Source organism: Solanum verrucosum, unplaced genomic scaffold (genome assembly GCF_900185275.1).
Source record: "Solanum verrucosum unplaced genomic scaffold, falcon-dt-bn FXZP01000177.1, whole genome shotgun sequence".
Taxonomy (NCBI): domain Eukaryota; kingdom Viridiplantae; phylum Streptophyta; class Magnoliopsida; order Solanales; family Solanaceae; genus Solanum; species Solanum verrucosum.
Genome location: NW_026020401.1, coordinates 1,994,100 through 2,018,826, shown reverse-complemented (window position 1 = coordinate 2,018,826; position 24,727 = coordinate 1,994,100). Strand labels below are relative to the sequence as shown.

At 30.5% G+C, this 24,727-nt stretch overlaps 2 protein-coding genes across 2 annotated transcripts; both read right to left on the bottom strand.

Moving 5' to 3' along the window:
- Positions 1-566: 566 nt before the first annotated feature.
- LOC125839917 (SEC1 family transport protein SLY1-like) lies at positions 567-3,433 on the bottom strand. Its single transcript, XM_049518884.1, has 3 exons — positions 3,289-3,433; positions 2,867-3,205; positions 567-2,062 (listed from the first exon to the last, which is right to left on the bottom strand). The coding sequence occupies exons 1-3, from the start codon at positions 3,317-3,319 to the stop codon at positions 567-569; spliced, it is 1,866 nt and encodes a 621-aa protein (XP_049374841.1). The 5' UTR covers positions 3,320-3,433.
- A 13,844-nt stretch (positions 3,434-17,277) lies between these two features.
- On the bottom strand, positions 17,278-18,679 carry LOC125839992 (protein EXORDIUM-like 5). Its single transcript, XM_049518973.1, has one exon. The coding sequence runs from the start codon at positions 18,632-18,634 to the stop codon at positions 17,576-17,578; it is 1,059 nt and encodes a 352-aa protein (XP_049374930.1). The 5' UTR covers positions 18,635-18,679; the 3' UTR covers positions 17,278-17,575.
- Positions 18,680-24,727: the final 6,048 nt, after the last annotated feature.

Sequence of the window (24,727 nt, the reverse complement as noted above, 5' to 3'; positions counted from 1 at the left end):
TGACAGAAATATGCATCTGTGAATCATGTCATATCGAAGGATAACACAACTGAGGTTCTTGCAGAATGATCAGAGACTGCAACTATGTTGGAATTTTGTCATATGAGGCTCTTCCAAGCATACTGATTTTACTTGGACAGCACTACTCTTATCTCATTTAAGCTGCATGCATCAAGCATTACAAATAAAAAATGGATTTTCTTATTTATAAATGACAAGGACATAATCCCATAAACAATAATTGGACTGACAGAGCGTGTAAGCATAAAGAAACATTCTTAGAAAGATGTGTAGATTTTGGTTCCAACTGTATGGACTATAGAACAGCTACTTAACTCAACCTCAAAAGTTGAAATGGAAGTCATTCCTATACTTTTAAAGACCAGTACGCCTCACAGTCGAATACTAAAAGTTAGCGCTATCAACAATACAGTCAGCTAGATTCTACATTTGCTCAAACTAGACTATTGGGTTCAACGTAAACTTTTCTAGTGAGAGGCAAGGTGGCTGAGTAAAGTGAACAACGGTGATACTGAAACACAAATGGTTGATAAACAAAATTCAACCTATGAATGGGCGGGTACAGCTCCGCTGCTTCCCAGTCCCATCTTCTGCCCCAGTACTCCAAGCTGCTCAATAAACTCACCTCCTGTAAGAATTTCTGTTGTCCCGTATATGATATGCTTGACTGGCTGTTGGCGATTGGCAAATTCTTGCAAGCTTCCATACTCCACGTAGTTTCCACCACCTATCATAAACACTATAGCTTCTTTAAATGGTCCTTTTAGATGACCGCTACTAGATGCAGAGCTTGACTTCGGTGCACGAGGATCAAGAAGAAGATAAGATTCATTTTCAGGATTTGGCTTCCCCTCCATTAATGCCTCTACTGCTCTCGGTAAAGCCAGCTGATGATCACTGGATAAAAGATTCTTCACACCTGCAGTAACAGCACTGATTGACTGCCCATAGAGTTTTTCAGCCCAATCAACAATGTTACTCGTACTTGCAGAATTTGCTGACGCAAAAGAGACATTCAATGATTTTATCTTCTTAACATACTGAAAAGCACTGGTATCGATCTCAGACTCCCTAAGTGCTGCTTCAATCATTTCGACTTCAGATTGAGGCATGCTTTCAGTTGAGATTAGATAAATTATAGCAAATCGCAGCTTATCCGCTTTACTCCCTTTTCCCTTGAGCACTCCAAGGAGCTCATTACGATCAATCCCGCCTCTCACCAGCATATCACTCTCTTTTTTAGCATACGAATCAAGGGATCTCTCTTTGATCTCGCCCAGTAATGAAGTAGCAATATTTGTGTGCTTATCAATCACTTGCTTTCGCTCAGTCAACTCAGGTAGGGAATTTACAGCATTCATCAAATGTTTAGTATTGCCAACCAAGTCTGTTCCATCAAACTCAGTCCCTCCGCTCCCCCCTGTTCGTTTATTTACCTCCTCAACATCCTTCTTGTACTTCCCCAATTGAGACTCTATCTTCACTGCAACCTCTGGAAACTCCAATGTCCAGTTGGCCATCCAAAATGGATCAGACCTGTCTAACTCATAGGATTTCATCCCACCCTTGTCTTCTTGCACATTTAATCTGTTCAATCTCAACCCAAGCACATCATGAACAAGTGGCCTATACCTAAAATCATGCTGTATCGCTACTGACAATTCAAAATTCCGATCAAATAAACACAAAACTGGCCTCTGAAATGAACTAGTGAAATTTGCACCCTCTGAAAACAAATTGTTCTTCGCCAACAAATGATCTCGCAGTCGCTGATCCAACAGGGATGCCACCATCTCAGCAGGCCCACCACGAGGGCACCTGATGACAGGGATAACAGCAAGAGTAGCCAACACACTAAACAACCCACTCACAATCTTTTCAACAATCTCATCAATTTCCTTATCCCCAGCTGAGGGATCATTTAACTGAAGATAACAGTTCTTGTAGGCAAGGGAGAACAAATTATCCTCAAGCGTGACAAACTCCAAGTACTGATCATGCACTTTCGCGATCCTCTCAATCGACTCTGAATTAATCGTACCTGAAGCAAAAAACAAGCATATCACTCAACGAGTTGAAATATTTGCAAATTATTTCAAGTATTTGTGTATCTATCTTGTCTATTATTTCAAAACTGCAAATTTGAAATTTAAAAGATAGGTATAAGGAATATTACATGTGAAATAATGGTCTCGGCGCACAAAAAATTCACTTTATTTTCCAAACAAGATTCATGTACAGACAATAGGAATTTCAACTTCAACTTATACTCTTTTCTTTTTTCTTTCTGATATCAACCAAATCAGATCCAATGCCTTACACCTAACAACTCCCAAAAAAACCACTTTTATTGGGGAAAAACCGTCAAATTAGGTCTTGCACCTAACTTGCAAGTCATTCCCCAAAAGCTAGCTCCGGATGGGAAGATTGTCTAAGTCCACCCATACGTTTTCATTCGATGTGGGACACTGAAACAAAAGCATAGGCTTTAGACTACAATGGTAAATAAGCTAACACCTTGGTTGGATGGTTGTTACCTTTTGCATTGTATTGTATTGATAGTTTAAGTATCATATTTGTTTTGATTGCTTCCTAAATTTATTGTATAATATCGCTTAACTTCATCCTTAGGTAATAACGAAAAGTATCATTTTGTGTAACCACTGATTTGGTGTGGTCGCGTCATTACCTTAATATTTTCATCTCATTTTGTATTTACTTATTACTTAATACTTATATTTATCAATCTATCCAAACATTATATTCATTAAAACAATATACAACACAGTACAATATGACACATTATGAAATAATATGTAAGATAAAGATGGAATTGAATCGGAACCTGAAGCGAGATCCTCGAGCAAAGGTCTAGGAATGGAAGACGAAAAATTCAAATGGAAAGAATCGTAAAGAGAGCTGGATGCATCGGAAATGATGCGCTGGACATTGAGGTGAGTGGGTTGGACGAAATATACAGCAGGAACATCGTGAACAGGCTTGCGATCCTTGTCAATGAGGAAATAGAGGGTAACTCCGTGCTTACGGAGGTCCTTCACATGAATCAGCGGCGATAAAATGTCCTGACAGAACCGATCGTAAATGATGATTTTGTAAACCTCCTCGTTGGCGGTGCCACCAGCATTCACCGGCTGATTCAGATTCAACATCCGCGTGATACACTCTGAACAATCAAATCAATCAACAAAAATTCAATTGAAAATCAAGTCTATATAGCTATATTCATTCCGCTCAATTCAAGTTTACCTGTATGTTTTTGACGAAGATTGAGCGCCATTTTCTTCGAATTTGATGTGTCCACTGCAAATTCAGTAAACTCCTTAAACTGTTTCCCTTTTTTCTTACTCTCTCAGAGTGTGGGACGATGATGTTCTGGGTTTTGAACAAGAGTTCTGTTTGCAAGTAATTATTGTACTCCCTATATTAAGCTTTTAGCCAAAATTGGCATAAATTAGGTCTATTCTGCCTGCTTAAACATTATAAGTATAATTTATATAAATCTTTAAAAGTTAATTATATTATTTTTCTACTTTTTTTTAAATTACAAAAATTTCCTTAAAATTTATGAATTTCGAATACATTATTAAACTTCCTAATACATCACTGGACTATAGATGCATCACTGGACATGGATACATAGGTGAGGAATGTATCAGAGAGGAGACAGGACATCTGGATACATCATTGGACTTCGGATACATCAGCAGACATCCGGATACATAGGTGAGGGATGTATCAGAAAGAGGAGAGATGTATGCGAGAGGAGGATAGGGATGTATTAGCGAGAGCAGAGTGAGCGTATCATAAGTTGTAAAACTATTAAAATTGTCTCAATTCTTTATACAATTTTACCAAATAAAAAAAAGGTTATAAAAACCCATAAGACACTATCACAAAAAGATATTCTTAAAAAATATAATATTTATTTATCAAGATTTAATTCAATAAACATATATAAGTTGTGGTGTACTAGTCTTTAATATAATCCTCCCACATAGTACGGACAATTCTCTCACATTGAACTTGCATTTCTCGTTCATATGACTAGGTAAGCAGGAGCGGACCCACGTGGGTTCCAGGGGTTCACTCGAACCCCTTCGGTAAAAAAATTACATTGTATAAATAAGGTAAATTTTATGTATTTATGTAGATAACAAGTTGTAGTGTAGTGGTAGATCTCTTGGGGTTCGAATCCCATTGTGAACATTTTATTTTTTAGTTTCTCTTCATTCTGTTTCAGGGACCAATCTTTCACATTTTTTGTTTTCTTTAAAAAAAAGTACTAAAAGAGTAGATTTAAACCCAAAAAAATCCAAACTGAAAGAAAATTCAAACGTGATAAAAGGTCTTTTGGAACGGAACTAACTTTTTGTAGCTATAAACTATATACTACTACTTCCTTGGAATTGTATTTTGTTGGCTTATTCATACGTTTATACTTTTATTTTTCGAACTCCCTGAATGAAAATTTTGAATGCGCTACAATAGGTAAGTTTACCATTATACCCTTTTCTAGTATTTTCTTGAAGTAAAGTTTTCAATAAATAAACATGAATTAGTGTACTTTGATTAACTAATTTGACCAAAAGAGCTAACATATTAGCTATTGCATTGATTGATGGTGATATCAAGGATCAATATAAAATGATGTGGGATTATTGTATTGAAATTGATAGAACAAATCCAGGTAGTATAAGTCACATGAAGTTCACTGAGAATGAGATATCGAACAAGCCATACAATTTCAAAAGATATACATTTGTTTTGTTGCTTGAAAGCTGTCTTTCAAGGTAGGATGCAAAAAAATAATAGGTGTGGATGGTTGTTGGTTGAAGGATTCAATGTATGGGAGGCAACTTTAACTGTTGTTGGAATTGATGGTAATAATAATATATTTCTCATTGCGTATGCAATTGTTGAGAAATAAAGTACAGAGTCGTGGGTTTGGTTTTTGAACTATTTGGCAGGTGATTTAGATATAGATGAGACTGGTTGGACCTTTATGTCCGACAAACAAAAAGGTCATATTGTATGTCAATCATAGATTTTGAGCAAGACATCTTCATAACAATTTTAATCAATGAAATAATGAGATTATAGGAGCTACTATTCACGTTAGTTGGGTTGTTGATTTGGAGAACAAAATATGTAGTTGTAGAAAATGAGTATCATGGGAATTCTTTTTAAGCATGCTATTGCGGCAATTTGGGTGAAGAAGGATAACATTCTTGACTATGTGGATGATTGTTACAAAGTCGAAACATATAGAAGAATCTATGAACATGCAATTTTTCCGATATATGGACCACAAATGTGGGCTAAATCAACTAAAGTTTCTCCCTTGTCTCCAACTAGTGCCGGCAAAATAAACCCATATTTTTGTAACCCATCCAATCCGTCCATATTTTAATGGGTTGGGTGAGTGACTTTTTACATGGATAAAATATGGATTGATACCCATATTCAAACCATAAAAATATGGGTAAAATATGAATTGTCAAATGGGTTAAGCTTCTAACTTTTATTCACTCAAAATTCATGATATCACCAAAAATATTGTAACTTTTCTTCCTTTTTATGTTCTATAAAATTAATTATTTTCTCTATAATTGAAAAGGTGAAGTCTTTGGCCCTCCAAAAATATATATTTTAAATGTACATTTCTTTTGTTAATTATTTTTTTATTTGCTTAATTTTATATTGGATAATAAATAATAGTGTAAAATAAGCAAATCATGTACTAGTATTGACATTGCATAAAGTACATTAAGCATGTTTTAGTTCTAAAATGCAAATATTCATTTATTTTGAAATTAAAAATATGTTCCCCTTATTATTACATAAATTTATTTTATATTGAAAACTTATAGGATTTTTTTTTTACTTTTATGATAGAATAAAACTAAATGAAGCATTTTCAACATTTTTCATCTAAAAAAAGACTAAAATATTTTCTCCATGTTGAATTTTTAAGTAGAGTACTATTTACTCATGAAAATATGGGTAAACTAGTATTTTACCCAACTCATTTGTTACCCAATTCATTTTTACCCATATCAAATATGGACTGATTGAATTATCACTCATTTTATGTTGACCCATTTTCAATCCGTCCAAATTTAACCCAATCCGTCCATTTGCCACCGCTACCTCCAACAATTGTAGGAAAGAAAAAGAGAGGAAGAAAACAAAAGGATGAAAAGAAAGACCCAATCTCTAAACTGCAGTACATGCAACAAGCCTGATCATAACAAAAAAACTTGCAAATATAATGTTGTCACAGGATCAGACTACTTCAGCCAGGGGCGGATCTATTCAGGCGGGTGGGGGTGCCATGCCACTCACGAGCTTCAACGGAAACTTTATGTATATAGGTATATATATAAACAGTCTATATATAAATAATAAATCTGCCACCCACAGTACCAAAGTACTTTGTGGTGCCCGTGGTAAAAGGTCAAATGTTTGAGTCTTAGGTTGCGGGATCGAACCCATTTGACACATTTTCACTTTTTTTCTTTTTTAAAACTAAAGGCTCCTCTCATAAATCATAGTAATAGCTTTTCAACCTTTTTCTTTTTTTCTTTTTTACCATTGTTTCAAATTATTTGCTACTTTCTTTATCTTTAAATAATTTTATAAGTAAGAAATTTAGCCTAATTCATCCTACTCCTAACATTAGATATTATTTTTCTATTCTATATTAATTATTTACATTTTACTAAAAATAGTTATTAAAAATTATAAGTCAATTAACAAAATTAAACAACAAATTTTAATTTTTTTTCTTTATCCTAACAATTAATTTTTCTTTAAAGTGTAAACAAAATTTGTAAAAAATTACAAAAATGTTTATCTGAAAGATTAAAATAGTAAACTATCATTTTTATTTATAATTTCTTAAAGAAGTAAAAGAAAAAGTTAATAACTAATAGAAAGAGGTATAAATTGTTTTTTTTTCTTCTCAATAATTTCAGAAACACTTAAATGCATCAAATATTCTGCAACAAGAAAATATAACAAAAAGATCATCAGTAATTTTAACCAATAATTATATAAGTTTTAGTACTATTTTCATGTAACCCAAAATAGAAAATCATCCATAAACTCCTACATATATACATACTCTCTCAATTTATATGATATTTTTTTATTCTTGAAATTCAAGCTACGTGAAATTTAATTAATATTTTAAAATATTTATTATTATTACATTAACATAATAAGAATTGCAACTTATGTTTGTTCATAAATATTACCTTCTCGCTAAGTTGCAATTCAACCAAAAACATTATTAGTTGCGATTCTTGTCATGTTTATATAATTTTTAAAAAAAAGGAACAAAAAAACACACCTTATAGCTTGACTTTCAAAAACAAAAAATAACCTATAAATTAATGGAGAGAGTAAAATGAAAAAAAGAAAATAGGTTAATTATATTTATATTTTGTTGATTGACAAGTAATTTTAAATAACTATTTATGTTTATCCTAAAAATAAGACAATTGATTTTGTAGAGGTTAAAAACAAATATCTTAATTTTATCTTAGTTTAACTCTTTTTTAAATACGTAATTATTTGACTTTAAATCAAAATAAATATTAATGTGTTTATGTTTATTTGATTTTTGACAAATGAACATTATGAACCACCATAAAGTTTTCGTAAACAGCCTACAAGCACTTTTTAAAAAATTTATACATGTTGTTTATTTCCATTTTATTGATTGATTTGTCATATAAATCGAAAAGACGAGCAATTCGAATCAAACATAAAGATAATTTAGGCAATGAGTCTGTTTGGCACCCAGAGACTCTAAATCTTGGATCCACCACTGACTTCAGCTCGTCAAAAATTACATCTACTACTATATCATAATTAGTTTCTTATTGGATGATCTTAAACTAACATAAATTATATGTGTATTTATGATTTGGGTTAGAAGAGGACATGAAGAAGTCAGATTGTTGGTGAATATGATGCTGCAACTATATTGCATTCTCATGTGGTGTTCCTCTGTTTCATTTTCAAGTACTGTTGTTTTCAAGTGTTGTATTGTTCTAAATCTGATGGTTCTGCGATGTTGCCAATATACTGTATTTTTGTCATTCTGTTCTACTCCTAAGTTGTTCAGACTCTCCAAAATTGTTATCGCACCCGAGTCGGATCCTCTAAAAATCAATCCAACACGCACCCATCAACATTTTTGAAGAGTCCAAGCAACATAGTTTTGCTCTATCTCTGTACTTCGAGTAAAAAACTCATAGTGGTTAGGAATTATACTGAAAATGCACCACTTTATTAAAGAATTCGGATTATTAATGCTCCAGTAAAAAAAAATAGGACTATTTTTAGTCTAAACTCAACGATAATAGACTGTTTTAAGCCTTTTCTCGACTTGTTTCAATGAAAATGGAGAAGTCAAACAAAGGGCATTTGGCCATGATTTTTTTTCTTTTTTAAAAAAATTAAACTTTGAAAATAATGTTTGGCCATAAATTTTCTGAAATAATTTTTCTGAATTCAATTCATTTCAATTTTATTAAAAATTTGAAAAATATCAAAAAGTTGTTTTCACTTTTGTTACTCCAATTACTCACAAAAATTCAAAAATAACTCTAATTTATACTCATGATCAAACACAATTTCAATTTTCAAATACTCGCAAAGTTACTTTTTTCAAATATTTACAATTTTCATGGCCAAACGCTTCTGTATATTCTGCGGCCACGAGTCATTAGCTAGTCTATAATACATCTTTTAGAGTTGCAAGTTGCAAAATATTTGTATGAATTTGTAGCCTCTGATTTAGATGGCATTGGCTCCACATCAGCCCATATAATTTAGGAGTGTACGTGCACCAATCAACTTCAAAAAATAATATGGATATATATGTATATTTATATTGAGAAACTAATAGAAATTACAATATAATTAACCGTACACCGATAAGGAGCATATGAGTGCCTTGTACCATTGATACAATTCAGAGAAATCACTCATGAATTCAACTAAAGCCATTTTTCACTATTTTTATTTTAAGTTTAGCTTAAACCTCATATTTAAGCTAAAGTACTATTAGTACACCCGAAACTTTCAAATTCTGAGTTCGTCTCTGCCGTACATATCTTTTCGTTGTCTTAACCAAAAATGACTTCTCCATCTGCTCTAATTTCTCCATCAAAGGAGCCGATATGCTGTTGATTAAAGTTAATTGTCAATAGTTCTTATAATTGACATGCACACCTAGTGATTATGACGGCTAACATTTGTTTGATAGAGGCGGTATGACGGAGTTAGTATTTGAAGTTTATTGATTTTGGAAGTGTCAAAAAAAATTTAACCGGTCTAAATTATTGGACTCACAATTAAATATAATAGATTTTTTTATATAAATTTAAAATTTAAATAATAGCTACTGAGTTCATTCGAATTTGGTCATACCTAGTATTGTTAGTGAAAATACCATAAATGACAGTTGATAAATAAATAAATAAATATTCAGATTGATAGTCAGGATATTGTATGATGTATGAGAAATATGAGTTGTGAGATGGAAAAATAATATTTTGTGTATGAGAAGTGTGTAAAAGTATTGTGGAGTGCTTGAAAAAAGTGAGATTGGTGTAGTAAAAGAAGCGTTTAGACCAAAAAAATAATACCCCTTCCATCCATTTATGTGTCACTTTTTGAATTTTGAGATTTAAATAAATTTATTTTTTATGATAAATTTTTCATAAATCTTTTAAACATTTTGAATTATTATTTATAATGACTTCTAGTATTTTTTACGTAGTTTATAAATATATATAAATTTCATTTAAAAAAATTGAAGAGTCCATGCACAAATTTCTGGTCAAACTTAAATTGTTTGACACTCGGAAAATGAAAAGTGTCACATAAATTGGGACAGAGAGAGTATTACATTATGAGACTATTATATCCTAGAAAGACAAGTCAAGAATTATATTGATAGACCGATATAGATTTTACTATTTTAAATTTAAATCTTTTTTTAAAAAGTGAAATATTTGAAGAGTCCAAACAACATAGTTTTGCTCTATCTCTATACTTCGAGTAAAAAACTCATAGTGGTTAGGCATTATACTGAAAATGCACCATTTTATTAAAGAATCCGAATTATTAATGCTCCACTAAAAAAAATAGGACTATTTTGAATCTAAACTCAACGAAAATGAACTATTTTAAGCCTTTTCTCGACTTGTTTCAATGAAAATGGAGATGTCAAACAAAGGGCATTTGGCCATAATTTTTTTTCTTTTTAAAAAAAATTAAACTTTGAAAATAATGTTTGGCCATAAATTTTGTGAATTCAATTTTATTAAAAATTTGAAAAATATCAAAAAGTTGTTTTCACTTTTGTTACTTCAATTACTCACAAAAATTCAAAAATAACTCTAATTTATATTCATGATTTAAACACAACTTCAATTTTCAAATACTCTCAAAGTTACTTTTTTCAAATATTTACAATTTTCATGGCCAAACGCTGCTGTATATCCTGCGGCCACGAGTCATTAGCTAGTCTATAATACATCTTTTAGAGTTGCAAGTTGCAAAATATTTGTATGAATTTGTAGCCTCAGGTTTAGATGGCATTGGCTCCACATCAGCCTATATAATTTAGGGGTGTACGTGCACCAATTAACTTCAAAAAAAATTATGGGTATATATGTATATTTATATTGAAAAACTAATAGAAATTAGAATATAATTAATCGTACACCGATAAGGAGCATATGAGTGATTTGTACCATTGATACAATTCAGAGGAATCACTCATGAATCCAGCTAAAGCCATTTTTCATTATTTTTATTTTAAGTTTAGCTTAAACCTCATATTTAAGCTAAAGTAATATTGATATACCCGAAGCTTTCAAATTCTGAGTTCGTCTCTGCCGTCCATGTCTTTCCATTGTCTTTACCAAAAATGACTTCTCCATCTGCTCTAATTTCTCCATCAAAGGAGCCGGTATGCTGTTGATTGAAGTTAATTGCCATTAGTTCTTATAATTGACACGCACAGCTAGTGATTATGACGGCTAACATTTGTTTGATAGAGACGGTGTGACGGAGTTAGTATTTGAAGTTTATTAATTTTAAAAGTGTCAAAAAACTTTTAGCTTGTCTAAATTATTGGACTCACAATTAAATATAATAGATTTCTTTATATAAATTCAGAATTCAAATAAAAGCTCCTGAGTTAATTCGAATTTGGCCATACCTAGTATTGTTAGTGAAAATACCATAAATGACGGTTGAAAAATAAATAAATAAATAAATAAATAAATATTCAGATGGATAGTCAGGATATTGTATGATGTATGAGAAATATGAGTTGTGATATGAAAAAAATAATATTGTATTGTGTATGAGAAGTGTGAGTATTGTGGAGGCTTGAAAAAAGTGAGATTGGTGTAGTAAAAGAACCGTTTAAACCAAAAAAATAATACTCCTTCCGTCCATTTATGTGGCACTTTTTGAATTTTGAGATTTAAATAAATTTATTTTTTATCATAAATTTTTCATAAATTTTTTAAATACTTTGAATTATCAATTATTACTCCCTCTGTCCCAATTTATGTGGCACTTTTCGTTTTTCGAGAGTCAAACAGTTTAAGTTTGATCGAAAATTTGCGCATGGAATCTTCAATTTTTTTGAAATGAAATTTATATATTTGTAAACTATGTAGAAAGTACAATAAGTCACAATAATTGATAATTGAAAATGTTTAAAAGTTCTATGAAAAATTTATGGACAAAGATAAACTTGTTTGAATTTCGAAATCTGAAAAGTGCCACATAAAACGGGACGGAGGGAGTATAACTTATAGTACTTTTTCGTAGTTTATAAATTATATAAATTTCATTTCAAAAAAATTGAATATTCCTACACAAATTCTCAGTCAAACTTAAATTGTTTGACTCTCGAAAAATGAAAAATACCACATAAATTGAGACAGATGAAATATTACATTATGAGACTATTATATCCACGAAATACAAGTCAAGAATTATATTGATAGACCGATATAGATTTTACTACATTAAATTTAAATATTTTTTTAAAAAAGTGAAATATTTGTGCTTTAACCTGAATAGTACTCTCTTTATCCTTAATTACTTGTCCACTTTTGAATTGGTATACCTATTAAAAAATCTTTGGTTGACATGGTGAGTTTATCATTTTACCCCTATTAATTATGACGTTGATGAATTAAAAATTTAATATTTTTAAAAAATTCTACCTTTTTCAAAGTAATTAATTGAGATATAATAGATAAAATTGTCAAAATAAACAAATAAAAAAAAGAGTGGACATGTAATTAGAGACGAAGTATATTAGTGACTAGAGAGAACACAAATGCCACCCTGGATTTGTGTCCTTAATTGAAGCTACTATTTTTGTTTTTAGTGTTGTGAGAGGTGGCCAATAGAATGCTTGTTCCTTGCTAACAGATCCAAAATTTGAAATGTCTTTTTCTTGCATGACAATTTGCAAAGGGCCAATAGTTAGGACATTGGATATGGGACAAAAATTTAAAATTTATGAATTTGTTAAATTCATATACAATATTTATAACACATATAGTATAAGGTAAAGTTATCGAATTTTCAAAATTTTGCACCTAAAGAGTAATAATTTCTTTGTTCCAAAAGAATTTTCTTTTGAATAACAATACTTATTCTGAAATGGAGAACATAGTTGATTTCGATAAACTCCGACTCACTAAAATACTTTTTACATTCCAGTAAGAATAACATTAAGATGAATGACTCGTGAAAAGTCCTAACAAAAGAATTTAAAATAAAATTAAAAGAGTTTTTCATCCGTAGGATCGACATTAAGTTTTCTAAAATTAACTATTTATCATTTAATTAATAACGATTCAAATTTAACTAAAAACGAACAAATAAATCAAATCAACTTACGAAATAAAAAGAGCACTATAATTCAAACTTTATCAGCCAGAGCAAATTTTAAACCATTATTTTGTGTGCGTGCGGGGGGGTGGGGGTGGGGGGGGGGGGGATTGGTTCCAAGATGAAAGGACGATATATGTGATAATTAAATTTGCAAAAAAGTGTGTGGTCATAGCTGTGAATTAAAAATGTTCATAATTTTCCAGTTGTGACCATAAATGAAAATGATGGTGCTTGTCTCCTGTGGCATGTGTGGGTCAATTGAGCATCGATAGCTTGATACGCGGGATATGATAAGTAAGATATTTTATGGGTTATTGATATTTTTGTGAAAATATATTTTCTTATTTTTTATATAAGATAATAATTTTGTCATTTTTAATATAAATAATAATATAAAATAACCTTAAAATTTGTTCATAACTAAAATTAAATATGAAATAAAATTAATTTCAAATTATTTTATAAAATTATTATTATTTATCTCACGTATCATATATTTCTATAACTTTGATGTGAAGAAGGTCTAGGGTTGGAAAAAGAAAATAAAACCTTTTTGGTTTGAGGTTTTAAATGTGAAGTGCTTTGATGCACTTTTATAATCTAATAAATCAATTAAAAATATCTTGTTCTACCGATATAGATTGTGGTGCAGTGATGAAATTGTTTCACCCTAATTAGAGGTCTCAAGTTTGACTTTTTGATATGAAAAAAATCTTGTTAGGAGCATTATCTCTAAATGAGTCCTATAGTGTGCTATCCGAATTTAGTCAGAATTCAAATGCGAACTTTAAACACCGAATTGAAAAGTAAAAAAAAATAAAAAAATCTTGTCCCACTTCCACCTACCACCTTTTAAGACATCCATAAATTTCTTTTGAAAATCTTGTACTCTGGTAAATTAAAATCATCCCAAATAAGTATATATTTTTTTTCTCTGACTTCCCTAAAAATTGAATGACGTTACAAGACGTATTCATTTCCATCTAGCTACCTATACACTACAAAAAACATAGAAATGATTTTAATTGCATTTGGTATTATTTATGAGGTAATTTAATGACATAAAAGTATATAGTAGTAATAATTAACCATGTGATATAAATAGCAAATGCAAGTAGTAATATATTTTACTTATGAACTTGTCAATGTCATTTGACAGTTTCTTTCCATAACCGACGCGTTTAGGTTAACATCATTGATTAATAATAAATTAAACGTTTCAACAACTAATCAGATAAATTTAAGGGAAAATTGTACATAATGACAAATTATTAATTCAAATTAAATGGTATAATCACATTTTGATTTAATTGTGCCCTGTAACAAACTGTTTGTCAGTCGCCTCTCTTCCTCAAACTCTCACTCGCCACTCTCCCTCTCTCGCTCACTCTCTCGCTTTATACAAACAGAAATGTATAAATTGTGTTTTTGTTTGTATAAAGCGAGAGAAAATTGTATATACACATGCAAATACATATATCTTCGTCCTATACACTTATAATTATACAATACAAATATTTCCCTGTCCAGTTCTCTTTTGTCTTTCTTGCTTTATACAAACACAGATTATACAAAATACAATGTATAATTTATGTTTGTATAAAGCGAGAGAGAACGATATTTGATATACAAATGTTTTATTTCGATTCAATTGTATACAAATTCAAATTATATACAGATATACAAGCACATAAAATTAAATTGAGAGACTCTCAACGATTTATACAAACGAGAGGCTGACAACAATTTATACAAATGATCTGCCAGCGAAATTAAACAAATCTGAAGAGGAGTCAACAAATTATACAATTGCTTCTTTTGTATATATGTATAGCGAAATAGCCTAGTCATAGCATGTTTGCTATGGAGTGCAATCATGCGAACTTTGTTATAGCATACAAATATGAATTTTGTGTTTGCTATATGTGAAAGATGTTCTAAATTTAATGGGCATTGTGTCATATTTCGTTGAGAAATTTGAAAAATAAATAAATTATGTTTAAATGAAATAAATATTTAAAAATTAAAATTGTGTTTGATCCTGTATTTAAATTGGAGTTTTAAAAAAAAATTATTGTGAGTAATTTAGAGTGAAAATACATTTATGTTATTTCTTAAATTCTTAAAAATTCTGAAATTTAACTTGAAATCGGACATATTTTTCAAAAACTCAACTAAGAAAAAGGTTGAAAAATTACACGGCCAAACACGAAATCCAACAAGTAGAAAACGAATGAGAACACCACTCAAGTCTTTATCACAATTTAATTTTACGTGTTGTCACAAATCAATTTATGACAATGATAATCTTTGTCTAAAAATATAATGACGAATATAATGAATATTGCTATATATAGATATTAATAGTTAACGTTTAAATTTCAGTTAGTTATTATTAGTGGGAGCATGTAAAAAATTAATTTAAGAATTTTGTGTATTCTAAAATTATAAATAGGAGTACTGCTATAAATTTATAATGAATATTACTATTGTTACACATAAAATATTATTATAGAAAAGCAAAAGATATAACATAACAAATCGAATTGATTTCATAGAAAGCCAGATCATTATAATAAAATATTATCATAACAGTGATTATTATAACAAAATTTTATTGTATTTATTTGGAAAAAAATCATAGTTTATCAATTTTAGTATGACTACTTTTTTTCTCCTTTTTGGCACAATTATATTTAAATTGTTGGAGAGAAAAATATTTAAATTGATCATATTGTGTTCTTTTTTTCTTTTTTTAATATCCTTATTTTGTTTTTTTTTTTTTCACAACAAAAAAAATCATGATTTGTTTGTCTCATGGTCGATGAGCATGTGATAGAAAACAGCATAATTTTATTCGATTACTTTTTAGTATAAGATTGCATTCCAGCTGGCTAATATTATTTCTTACAATTATTGAAATTGTGTCAAAGTGTTCCCACAAGGGACCAAAGTCAAATTGCATAGATATCATTTTCTACTTAGTTGACTTAAACATACTTGTATTATATTATTCATTGGATCTAAATGTCATTTTGTGTGGACCATTTTACTTGTTATTTTTATATATTTTTAAATAAATAAATTATGGAGTATTAAAATAAATATTTTATTCTATTTATTAATTTTAGTAAATTGAAAAAGTTTTATTATTTTATCTATTTTAGTTTATACTCCTTCCGTTATTTTTAACTGTCATGTTGTGTTTTTCAAGAGTCAATATGACTAATTTTCGAATGTGATTAAATTACATTAATTTAATATTTTAAATTAAAAAATTTAATATTCCAAAACTAAAGGAAAACTACTATAAATTGTAGTTCTTTTTATATAAATTTGATTTTAAAAATCAAAAGATAATTTATCACTTAATTACTAATTTCTCCTTACTAAAGTCATTTCTTAAATAACAAAAAAGCAATATGATAAAATTATTATTTTATTTTTGCTCAAGTGCCACATTAATACAAGACAAGTAAATTAGCATGAAAGGAGTATTACATATGAATGGGCATGATATGATATATACTAAATATTATATCGAATTCGAAATATTCTATAACGCGGTATAAATATTATGATATTTGGTCCACCTTTTACATTTTTTTGATATCTCAAATGTTTATAAAATAAATACCGAAGATCATATAATACATCGAAGTTTCATATTAATATATAGAAGTTAGAACCTTTATATATTATTTTAACATTTTAAAATATAAATACATATCAACAAATTGTACGATAAAAAAACACGGTAAAGAATTTGTTTTGCTACGGACACATGAACTTTATTGCAATTTGCAAGGAATTAGTTATATGTGTCTTTACGATTTAGCAACCAATAATAATTTTTGACTACTCGATCTTGGTTGAAATATTTTTTTTTAATGAAATTGTTTAACAAATATAGTTGTTAGTCTAATAAGATTGAGACATTTTTGAAAAAAAATAATTCTTTATTATATATAAGTCAGAGTCAAATTAATTATGATTATCGAATACTCATATCGCAAAAAATTGAATCATACCAAACCAATTTGATATGATAATGATATCACACTTTTAAATATCAAAAACGAAAATTGTCAATCAAATTTTAAAATGCCATACCATATTGTATCATGTTGAATTCTATGCCACATTTTAATAGGCAACTTATAATACACGATTTAAATTTAATCATTACCTCAATGCGGACACCACGTGAAAAATCAAAATACAATAAAATATTGCAATATAATATATCGAAATAACTGTTTCTAATAAAATTAACTTAATGTGTATTAGGAATCACCAAGAAATTTAATAAATATCCTCTTTTTAAATTGGTATTACGATTTAATGGAAAATAAATCCACAAAAAAAGAGAGACTAAAATAAAAATAAAGTAATAGCTACTCCCAAAAGGCCAAAAACCAGTCGGCAAACCGCTCTGAACCATCTTCTCCATTTCTTGCACTGTACAGACAGAAAAATTGTATAATGAGATTTTACTCTGTTTCTGTGCTGTGCAATCTCCATTTCCGCTTTATTTGGAGCTTTTTTAAGCTAATAATCTACAGATATGAGTCTCCATTATTCATTAGTCCATCGCATTGGGACCAGCACAAGCTTTGAGAATTGGGCTCCAGATCCATTGCACCAAAAACTTTCTTCCTCTTCTTCCATTCAAGTTGTAAGTCCGGCCATCTCTGTCCTTCATTACCTGCCCCATATACCCTCCACCGCCCCCTGTACCGTACAACCCCTCACATAAATCGCCGATTTCCGTCGGAGCAACTGGGTCCTCCCCTGCATACCAAGCGTTTACTAATGGATTTGACGATAGCTCAGCTAGTTCGTGACCTATAACGCTTATCATCCCGTCTACTCCAATATCACCGTTTGGGGATTTCAATGCACCAGGTCCATTTCCTCCCATGTATCCCGGAACAGCAAATGGATATGCACAGACTTCAGGGCATTGCTTACCGGAATTCCCAACCCAAGCGTAGGGAAGTGTGTAACCTACTTTTGATGCGAAGGTGAAGTAGTGAAACCCACAGACAGCGCGGCAGAAATCCTGCATCGTTACGTCGACGGAAGTTAAGACTAGGTAGATTCCTTTCTTGTGGTCGACTGTAAAGGGTTTTGATTTAACAGCTTCGGCAATGACGTCTTGAATTGAGAGACGGTTGAGGTGGGTACCTTGGGAGTACTTACGATCGGAGTATTCTCCGGCGATGAGTACAGATCGAGAAATGTTAGCTCCGGTTTGATCGGTGTATAAGGAAACGGTGCTCCACCACTCAGCAACTGAAGGTGAAGGCGCAGCGCGATGATTGAAAGTGGAAACGGAAAGAAGGAAGTCCTTAATGAGGAGTTGCTGCGACGGTGCCCATTTCCCGTACCAAATGAGGTAAATGTTGATCGGAGAAGAAAGAACTGGACCCATATGGTAACGAAGGTTTACAAGGTCTGAAGAACCTTCAAATTTCTTGTTCGAAGATAGTGTCCTCGGAGGGAGTTTTGGGTTGAAGAAATTTGGGTTTTGGAGATCAAGAGTTTGTTCGGTTTTGGATCCATTGTTAGATCCAAACTGAAGGACGATAAACAAAAGAAACAGATTCAGTAAAGTTCCATACATTACGAAAGAAGACATGAATGGAAGAATAAGAAGAGTGGGAGCTTTGAGGGTAAATGGGTAAGGAAGAAGAAGGGGTGGGGGCAGATTATATAAAGAGGGATTTTATGGGGTTTGGGTTTAAGGAGGGAAATTGGCTGGAGACAGCTGCCATTGTTGTGGGCTCCAAGCACCACTCCTCCCAAAAGGCTCTTGATTCCCTTGTTACTTTCAGAATATATAATCCATCTAGTTTAGACATTCAAAAATTTGGCTGATTGATGGAACTTGATACCCACCAGACAAATTTGGTCGATTGATGTAACTTGGTATACTCTATTTGAAAGAAAATAATGTATGTATTAGTTTTGTGTATTATAAGTATTTTGCTTAGTACATTTTTTCAGTTTATGTATAACTAATGTTTGTATTACTAATATATTTAATTGTGGATAGATTTCTATGTATTAGTAATGCACTGAGTTCTAATACATATATTAGCATTAGGGTTGTGTATTGATCGGTTCAATTTGATTTTGAAGTTTTATCAATTTGACTTATGGTTATTGATTTGTAGACATGCTAAATCATTATAGAATTATTGAGATATTGAGATATCGGTTTAAGCATTAAGATTTAATACAAAAAAAATCATTGAAAAACACTTAGAAATAAGGCAGAAAAGGCCCAAAATAGCCCCTTATCTTTGGGTTAAGACTCAAAATCATCTTTGAGTTTTCACATTGAGCATTAATAGTTTCTCATGTTTGCAATATTGGTGCACTTTTGGTCCTCCTTCAAAATTTTGCATATATTTTAACATTGATTTTATTCATAATTTATGTATGGAATGTTTAATCGTTATTTTATATATTTAGTAGAAATAATAACTTAATGTGAGAAGAAAACACTTTATTTCTAAATGTTCTTAGTTTAGCTGCAGTAATATTTATACTGAACAGAACAATGTGTTCTTCTTCTCACATTCTCTCACATAGAATTATTATTTCTACTAAATATATAAAAAGACGATGGCACATTCCTTACATAAAATTATGAAGAAAATTAATGTTAAAAAATAGACAAAAGTTTAGGGGAGGACCAAAAGTGCACCAATATTGCAAACATGAGTGACTATTAATGCTCCATGTGAAAATTTAAGGATGATTTTGAGTTCTAACCCAAAGATGAGGGACTATTTTGGGCCTTCTCTCAAAATAACGTGATGAACCAAATGAGTCATGCACATGAGTTGACAGATTGTATCATGCTCAAAAGCAAAACACTCGCATTGTGGAATAATCGAGAGTTTGAGACTGCCAGAATTAAAAGAGTAAACTTTAGGTTTAGCAAATATAAAAATCATATTTGTATGCTATAATTATAGTTTGTATAATTGCGCTTCATAGCAAACTTTATGTTTGCTATGGCTATTAATATGTATATTTCGGTGTACATATACAAAAAAACCTATTGTATAATTTGTTTCTATATACATTTACAAAAAAATCAATTGTATAATATATGTTTGATTAAAGCGAGGAAGAGAGAAAGACAAAAGAAAACTAGGCAGAGGAAAGTCTGTATTTGTATAATTATAAGTGTATAGGACGAAAATATATGTATTTGTATTTGTATATATAATTTTCTCTCGCTTTATACAAACACAATTTATACATTTGTGTTTGTATAAAGTGAGAGTGGCGAGCAAGATTCTCTGGGGGAGAGAGGTGAACGAAAATATATGTATATATACAGTTTTCTCTCACTTTATACAAATACAAACACATTTTATATATTTGTGTTTGTACAAAAGTGAGAGAGGCGAGGGAGCCAACTAGAAACGAGAGTGGCGAGCAAGAATTTCAGGGAGAGAGGCGAATGACAATAGTTTACTACGAGTTACAATTAAATCAAGTTGTGGTTATAACATTTAATTTGAATTAATTGTTTGCTATTTTATACAATTTTCCCATAAAAGTATGAAACTAATCTCTAAGTCAAGGATTTTATATACTACATTGTATAAATATAATTATTTAATTTACTATTGAATTATTGGTCATATAACTCGTTAAAAATGTAACCCAATAATTAAAAAAATTAAATTATTACCAAAATAGCTAAATCGATAACACATTATAAACCAACAAAAAAAAATCTGGGTTATCGATTTCGGTTTGATTTTGAACAACCTAATAAGCATTATTAAAGAAATAATAGTCTCTCAAAACTTTTTCCGCATCATTTCTACCATATTTGTGGAGAGTATTTTTGTTAACAAGTATTATTTTTAAAAAATTATGCAATGCATACTCTTTTTAGTACACCAAATCAAACACTACTAAAAGAAAAATCTCAACATCACCAATACACTATATTTTGTGTCGTTTGCATGCATTAATTTTGTATACTATTAGTATCTTGTTTGGTATACTTTTTTAGCCCATGTATAATTAATGTTTGTATTTGATATACACTCTATTGTGTAGTGAGGTGTGTAGTATTAATCAGTGGTGGACGCAAGATTTTTATTTAGGGGGTTCGAATATAAAAAGTAAAAATGCAAAAAGGTTGATTAAAAGGAGCGCAGCGGCAAAAGAAAAGATTAATTTTAACTAACTAAATTTTAACTCGTTTTGTCATGTTCCATTTAATATTTTTTTCTACTTATGTCTTGCTTCATCGAACCTTTTTAAAATCTATTGTGCTTTAGGAAATAAAATACAGTAGTAATTTTTGAGTTGTAGCAAAACTTCTTTTCAAAAGCTGAAACATAACTTTCTCTAAAAGCACTTTTGAAAATTTTGGCCAAGCACAAATTTGATCTCTAATATTGACGAGAAAAAAATTGAATTTATTAGCCAAACACAAAATATTAATCTACAAAATAATTTTTTTGTGAAATCACTTCTGATAAGAAGTACTCCTCATAATAACAATTTTTATAAATTTGGCGAATTTCGCTATTAATTTTGTTGTTTTAACGTTTTAAATATATTTATTACTAGGAACCAATTCTTATTCTATATTATATCCTTCATAAAATGATATAGATTTTTTTACATAATTTATATAAATATTATTTATGAAAAAAATCAAATGTTATATTAATTAATACTCCATCTGTCCCAATTTATGTGACACTTTTCATTTTTTGAGAGTCAAATAATTTTAGTTTGACAAAAAATTTACGCATGGAATTTTCAAAAAAATTTAAATGAAATTTATATATTTGTAAACTATGTAAAAAATACTATAAGTCAAAATAATTAAAAGATATATGAAAAATTCATAGGTCAAAGGAAGACTTGTTTGAATCTTGAAATTTAGAAATTGTCACATAAATTAAAACGGAGAGAATATCAACTTTTATTAATTCTCATCAAACTTCAACTCAATTTCGTATAAGCTTTAGTGATTTTGTATGGATATTAACCTTTGTAAAATCAAATCAAACAACCTTTCGAAAGTTGTGGGCTAGGCATTGGGAAAAGACAAAATTAAAACTTATAACTAAAAGCTCCGGGGAAAGACAAAATTTAAGCTAAAATTAAATATAAGCACGATTAGCAATAATCGAACCTGGAACGTTGGAGTCATTCTGAGCACTGAGCTACGCGTCACAGTTGTGTTGAGAGGGTTTATTTTAATATATATATATATATATATATATATATATACACACACACACACACTCATAAATAACAATTTTAACCTTATATAAACAATGTAATTTTTTAATTGAGGGGGTTCGGTTGAACCCCCTTCCATCCACCTAGGTCCCCCCTTAGTATTAATACTATGAATTTTATGTGTTAATAAGGGGTTTATTTGATAGAGTGTACGTATTAGTAAAACTAATGCATACATTAGTTTTGTGTATTAGTAGTACTTTATTTGCTAGACCTTTTCAAGTTATGTGTGACTAATGTATTCACTCTATTATGTATTAAAGAGTATATTACTAATACCATGATTTTTTAGGAATTAGTAATGCAAAGAAATTTAATGCTGCATTAACTTTATTAAAGACTCAATTACCTCTCAAATCCTTTTTTACATCTTTTCCATCATAATTGTGGACTATATTTTTGTAAATATTTTTTTAGATATAATGCATGTTATTTTTAATACATTAAATTAAACAATGCGAACAAAATCATTTATGTACTAATTACAAGCATTATCAATGCACTATATGTAGCATTATTTTTATACAATCTATCACTCGACTCATAGGATTTTTATACACTCTACTAATTACAAGGATTTCAACACATGCATTGGATTAATGACATAACTATCCCTCAAATCCTTCTCAAAATATTTCTCATTTCTCAAAGCTAAAGGGTGTGGGAGTATTTTTATAAACAAATATGCTTTTAGAGAAACTGTGTGATAAGTCCGAGACTCATTTAGGGCTTTGTTTTGATAGTTTTAGTGTCCTCAAATGTCTAATTTATGCTCTAAACTGATGTTAAAGTGTTGATTTGCAGCTATGAAGGCTAAGGATCAAGGCAAGGACATGACCGGACAAAAAAGAACTAAAAAGCTGAAGAAGTGAAGAAAAGCGATCCTGGTGATCGCCAAGACCACTCGGCAAACCGCCGAGTGACTCTTTAGCTCACCCAAAGTTCCAGCGTGCCATCCCTGGGGAGAAAAATCAAGTTGGTGAAAGAAATGGGCATGGCAAATCGCCGATCCACTCCGCGATGACAACCTTGATCGCCTAAAGTCACAGATCCCTGAGGACAACTGACCAATGCAAACCGGCGATGTATTGGAGCAAATGGCAGATCACCGACCTGTTCAGCGAAGCCCGACTTATCTCGCCCAATGGCCTTTCAGGCAATATTTTGGGCAACTATAAATTGGAATTTTAAATGAAATTTGAATAGTGACTGCCAGTTCTCTCCAAGTTATTGTAGTTCCCATTCTAGAATTAGAGTTTTTCAGTTCTTCTTGTAGACTTTGAGCGTTTCTAAAACTAAGTTTGAGAATTTGCATGTGTGTTTCTGAATTTCCTCAATTTGAATCATTGTAAAGACTTGGGAACCTTTACCCAGATCATAGCGAATATATTTGGTAATCGTTTCTCTATTCTTATGATGTGTAGCTAAAACCGCAATTCTTGGGGTATGATCATGTGATTATAGGCTGAATTAACTTATGGGTATTGATTATTACTAATTTAAATGCTTAATTAAAGTGGGTTTAATTGATAGTTGTGTTTTAAACTAAGAATTGTAGTTACAAATACAATTCGAACTTAGAATTCTGGCTTGCTTGAAAAAGAGGTTTTAGAATCAAAGCTTTCAATTGATGATTGTAGTTATTGGGTTGATATGAGTTTAGCTCGAAAGAGTAAATCCTAATCTCGATTCTACCTATCTAGCTCGAGAGAATAGAAGAATTAAGGTGTGGGTTGTTCTTATTTGCTAAACTTGTTGATGTTCGAAAGAAATCACCTAATTCGTGATAGTTGTTCGAGAGAAAACTATCTCACTTATAGTCTTGCCTACCCATTGATATTTAACTATTTATTAGTAGTTTCAATTACCCACATAGTGAAATTTGCCTATAATCGATCACATCCCGAGAACTCATCTCTATATTGTTATTTCTTTAGTGTTTGATTGTGTTGTAGCTGATAATTACAAATCCAAACCCCATATCTGACATTCTTTGTCACCCCTATAGATTTATTTGAATGTTTTCGATAATTTCTATTCCTATAACTAATTAGACCACATTTGCACTTCATAATTGAATTTGAACACGTACCGCTCCTTGTGGGTTCGACCCCAACCTTTCGTTAGGTTTTATACTAGTTAACGATCGTTTACACCTACAATTGGATGAGGTGTACTTGAAACGTTAATCACTGTACAAAACTTGTTATTTCTAATGCATCAAATCAACATCGTATAAGAAATAATGACAACATAACTAATATAAGCATTACTAATTCTCCATATTCAACATTATTTTTATACATTTTACCAAATAACTCATAAATGGATTCTGAGTATAAAAGTGAAGAAAACTATGAATGGTGTATATAACAACAACAAAAATATCTAAATACAATTTTACAAGTGATAATTGGATAGATACATTCATTCTTTC

Coding starts and splice junctions, on each gene's coding strand:
- LOC125839917 (XM_049518884.1), bottom strand. CDS start 3,319: ATGGCGCTCAATCTTCGTCAAAAACATACAG. Junction 3,206..3,288: donor TCTTCGTCAAAAACATACAG/GTAAACTTGAAT, acceptor TTGATTGTTCAG/AGTGTATCACGCGGATGTTG. Junction 2,063..2,866: donor GCTCGAGGATCTCGCTTCAG/GTTCCGATTCAA, acceptor TTTTTGCTTCAG/GTACGATTAATTCAGAGTCG.
- LOC125839992 (XM_049518973.1), bottom strand. CDS start 18,634: ATGTCTTCTTTCGTAATGTATGGAACTTTACTGAATCTGTTTCTTTTG.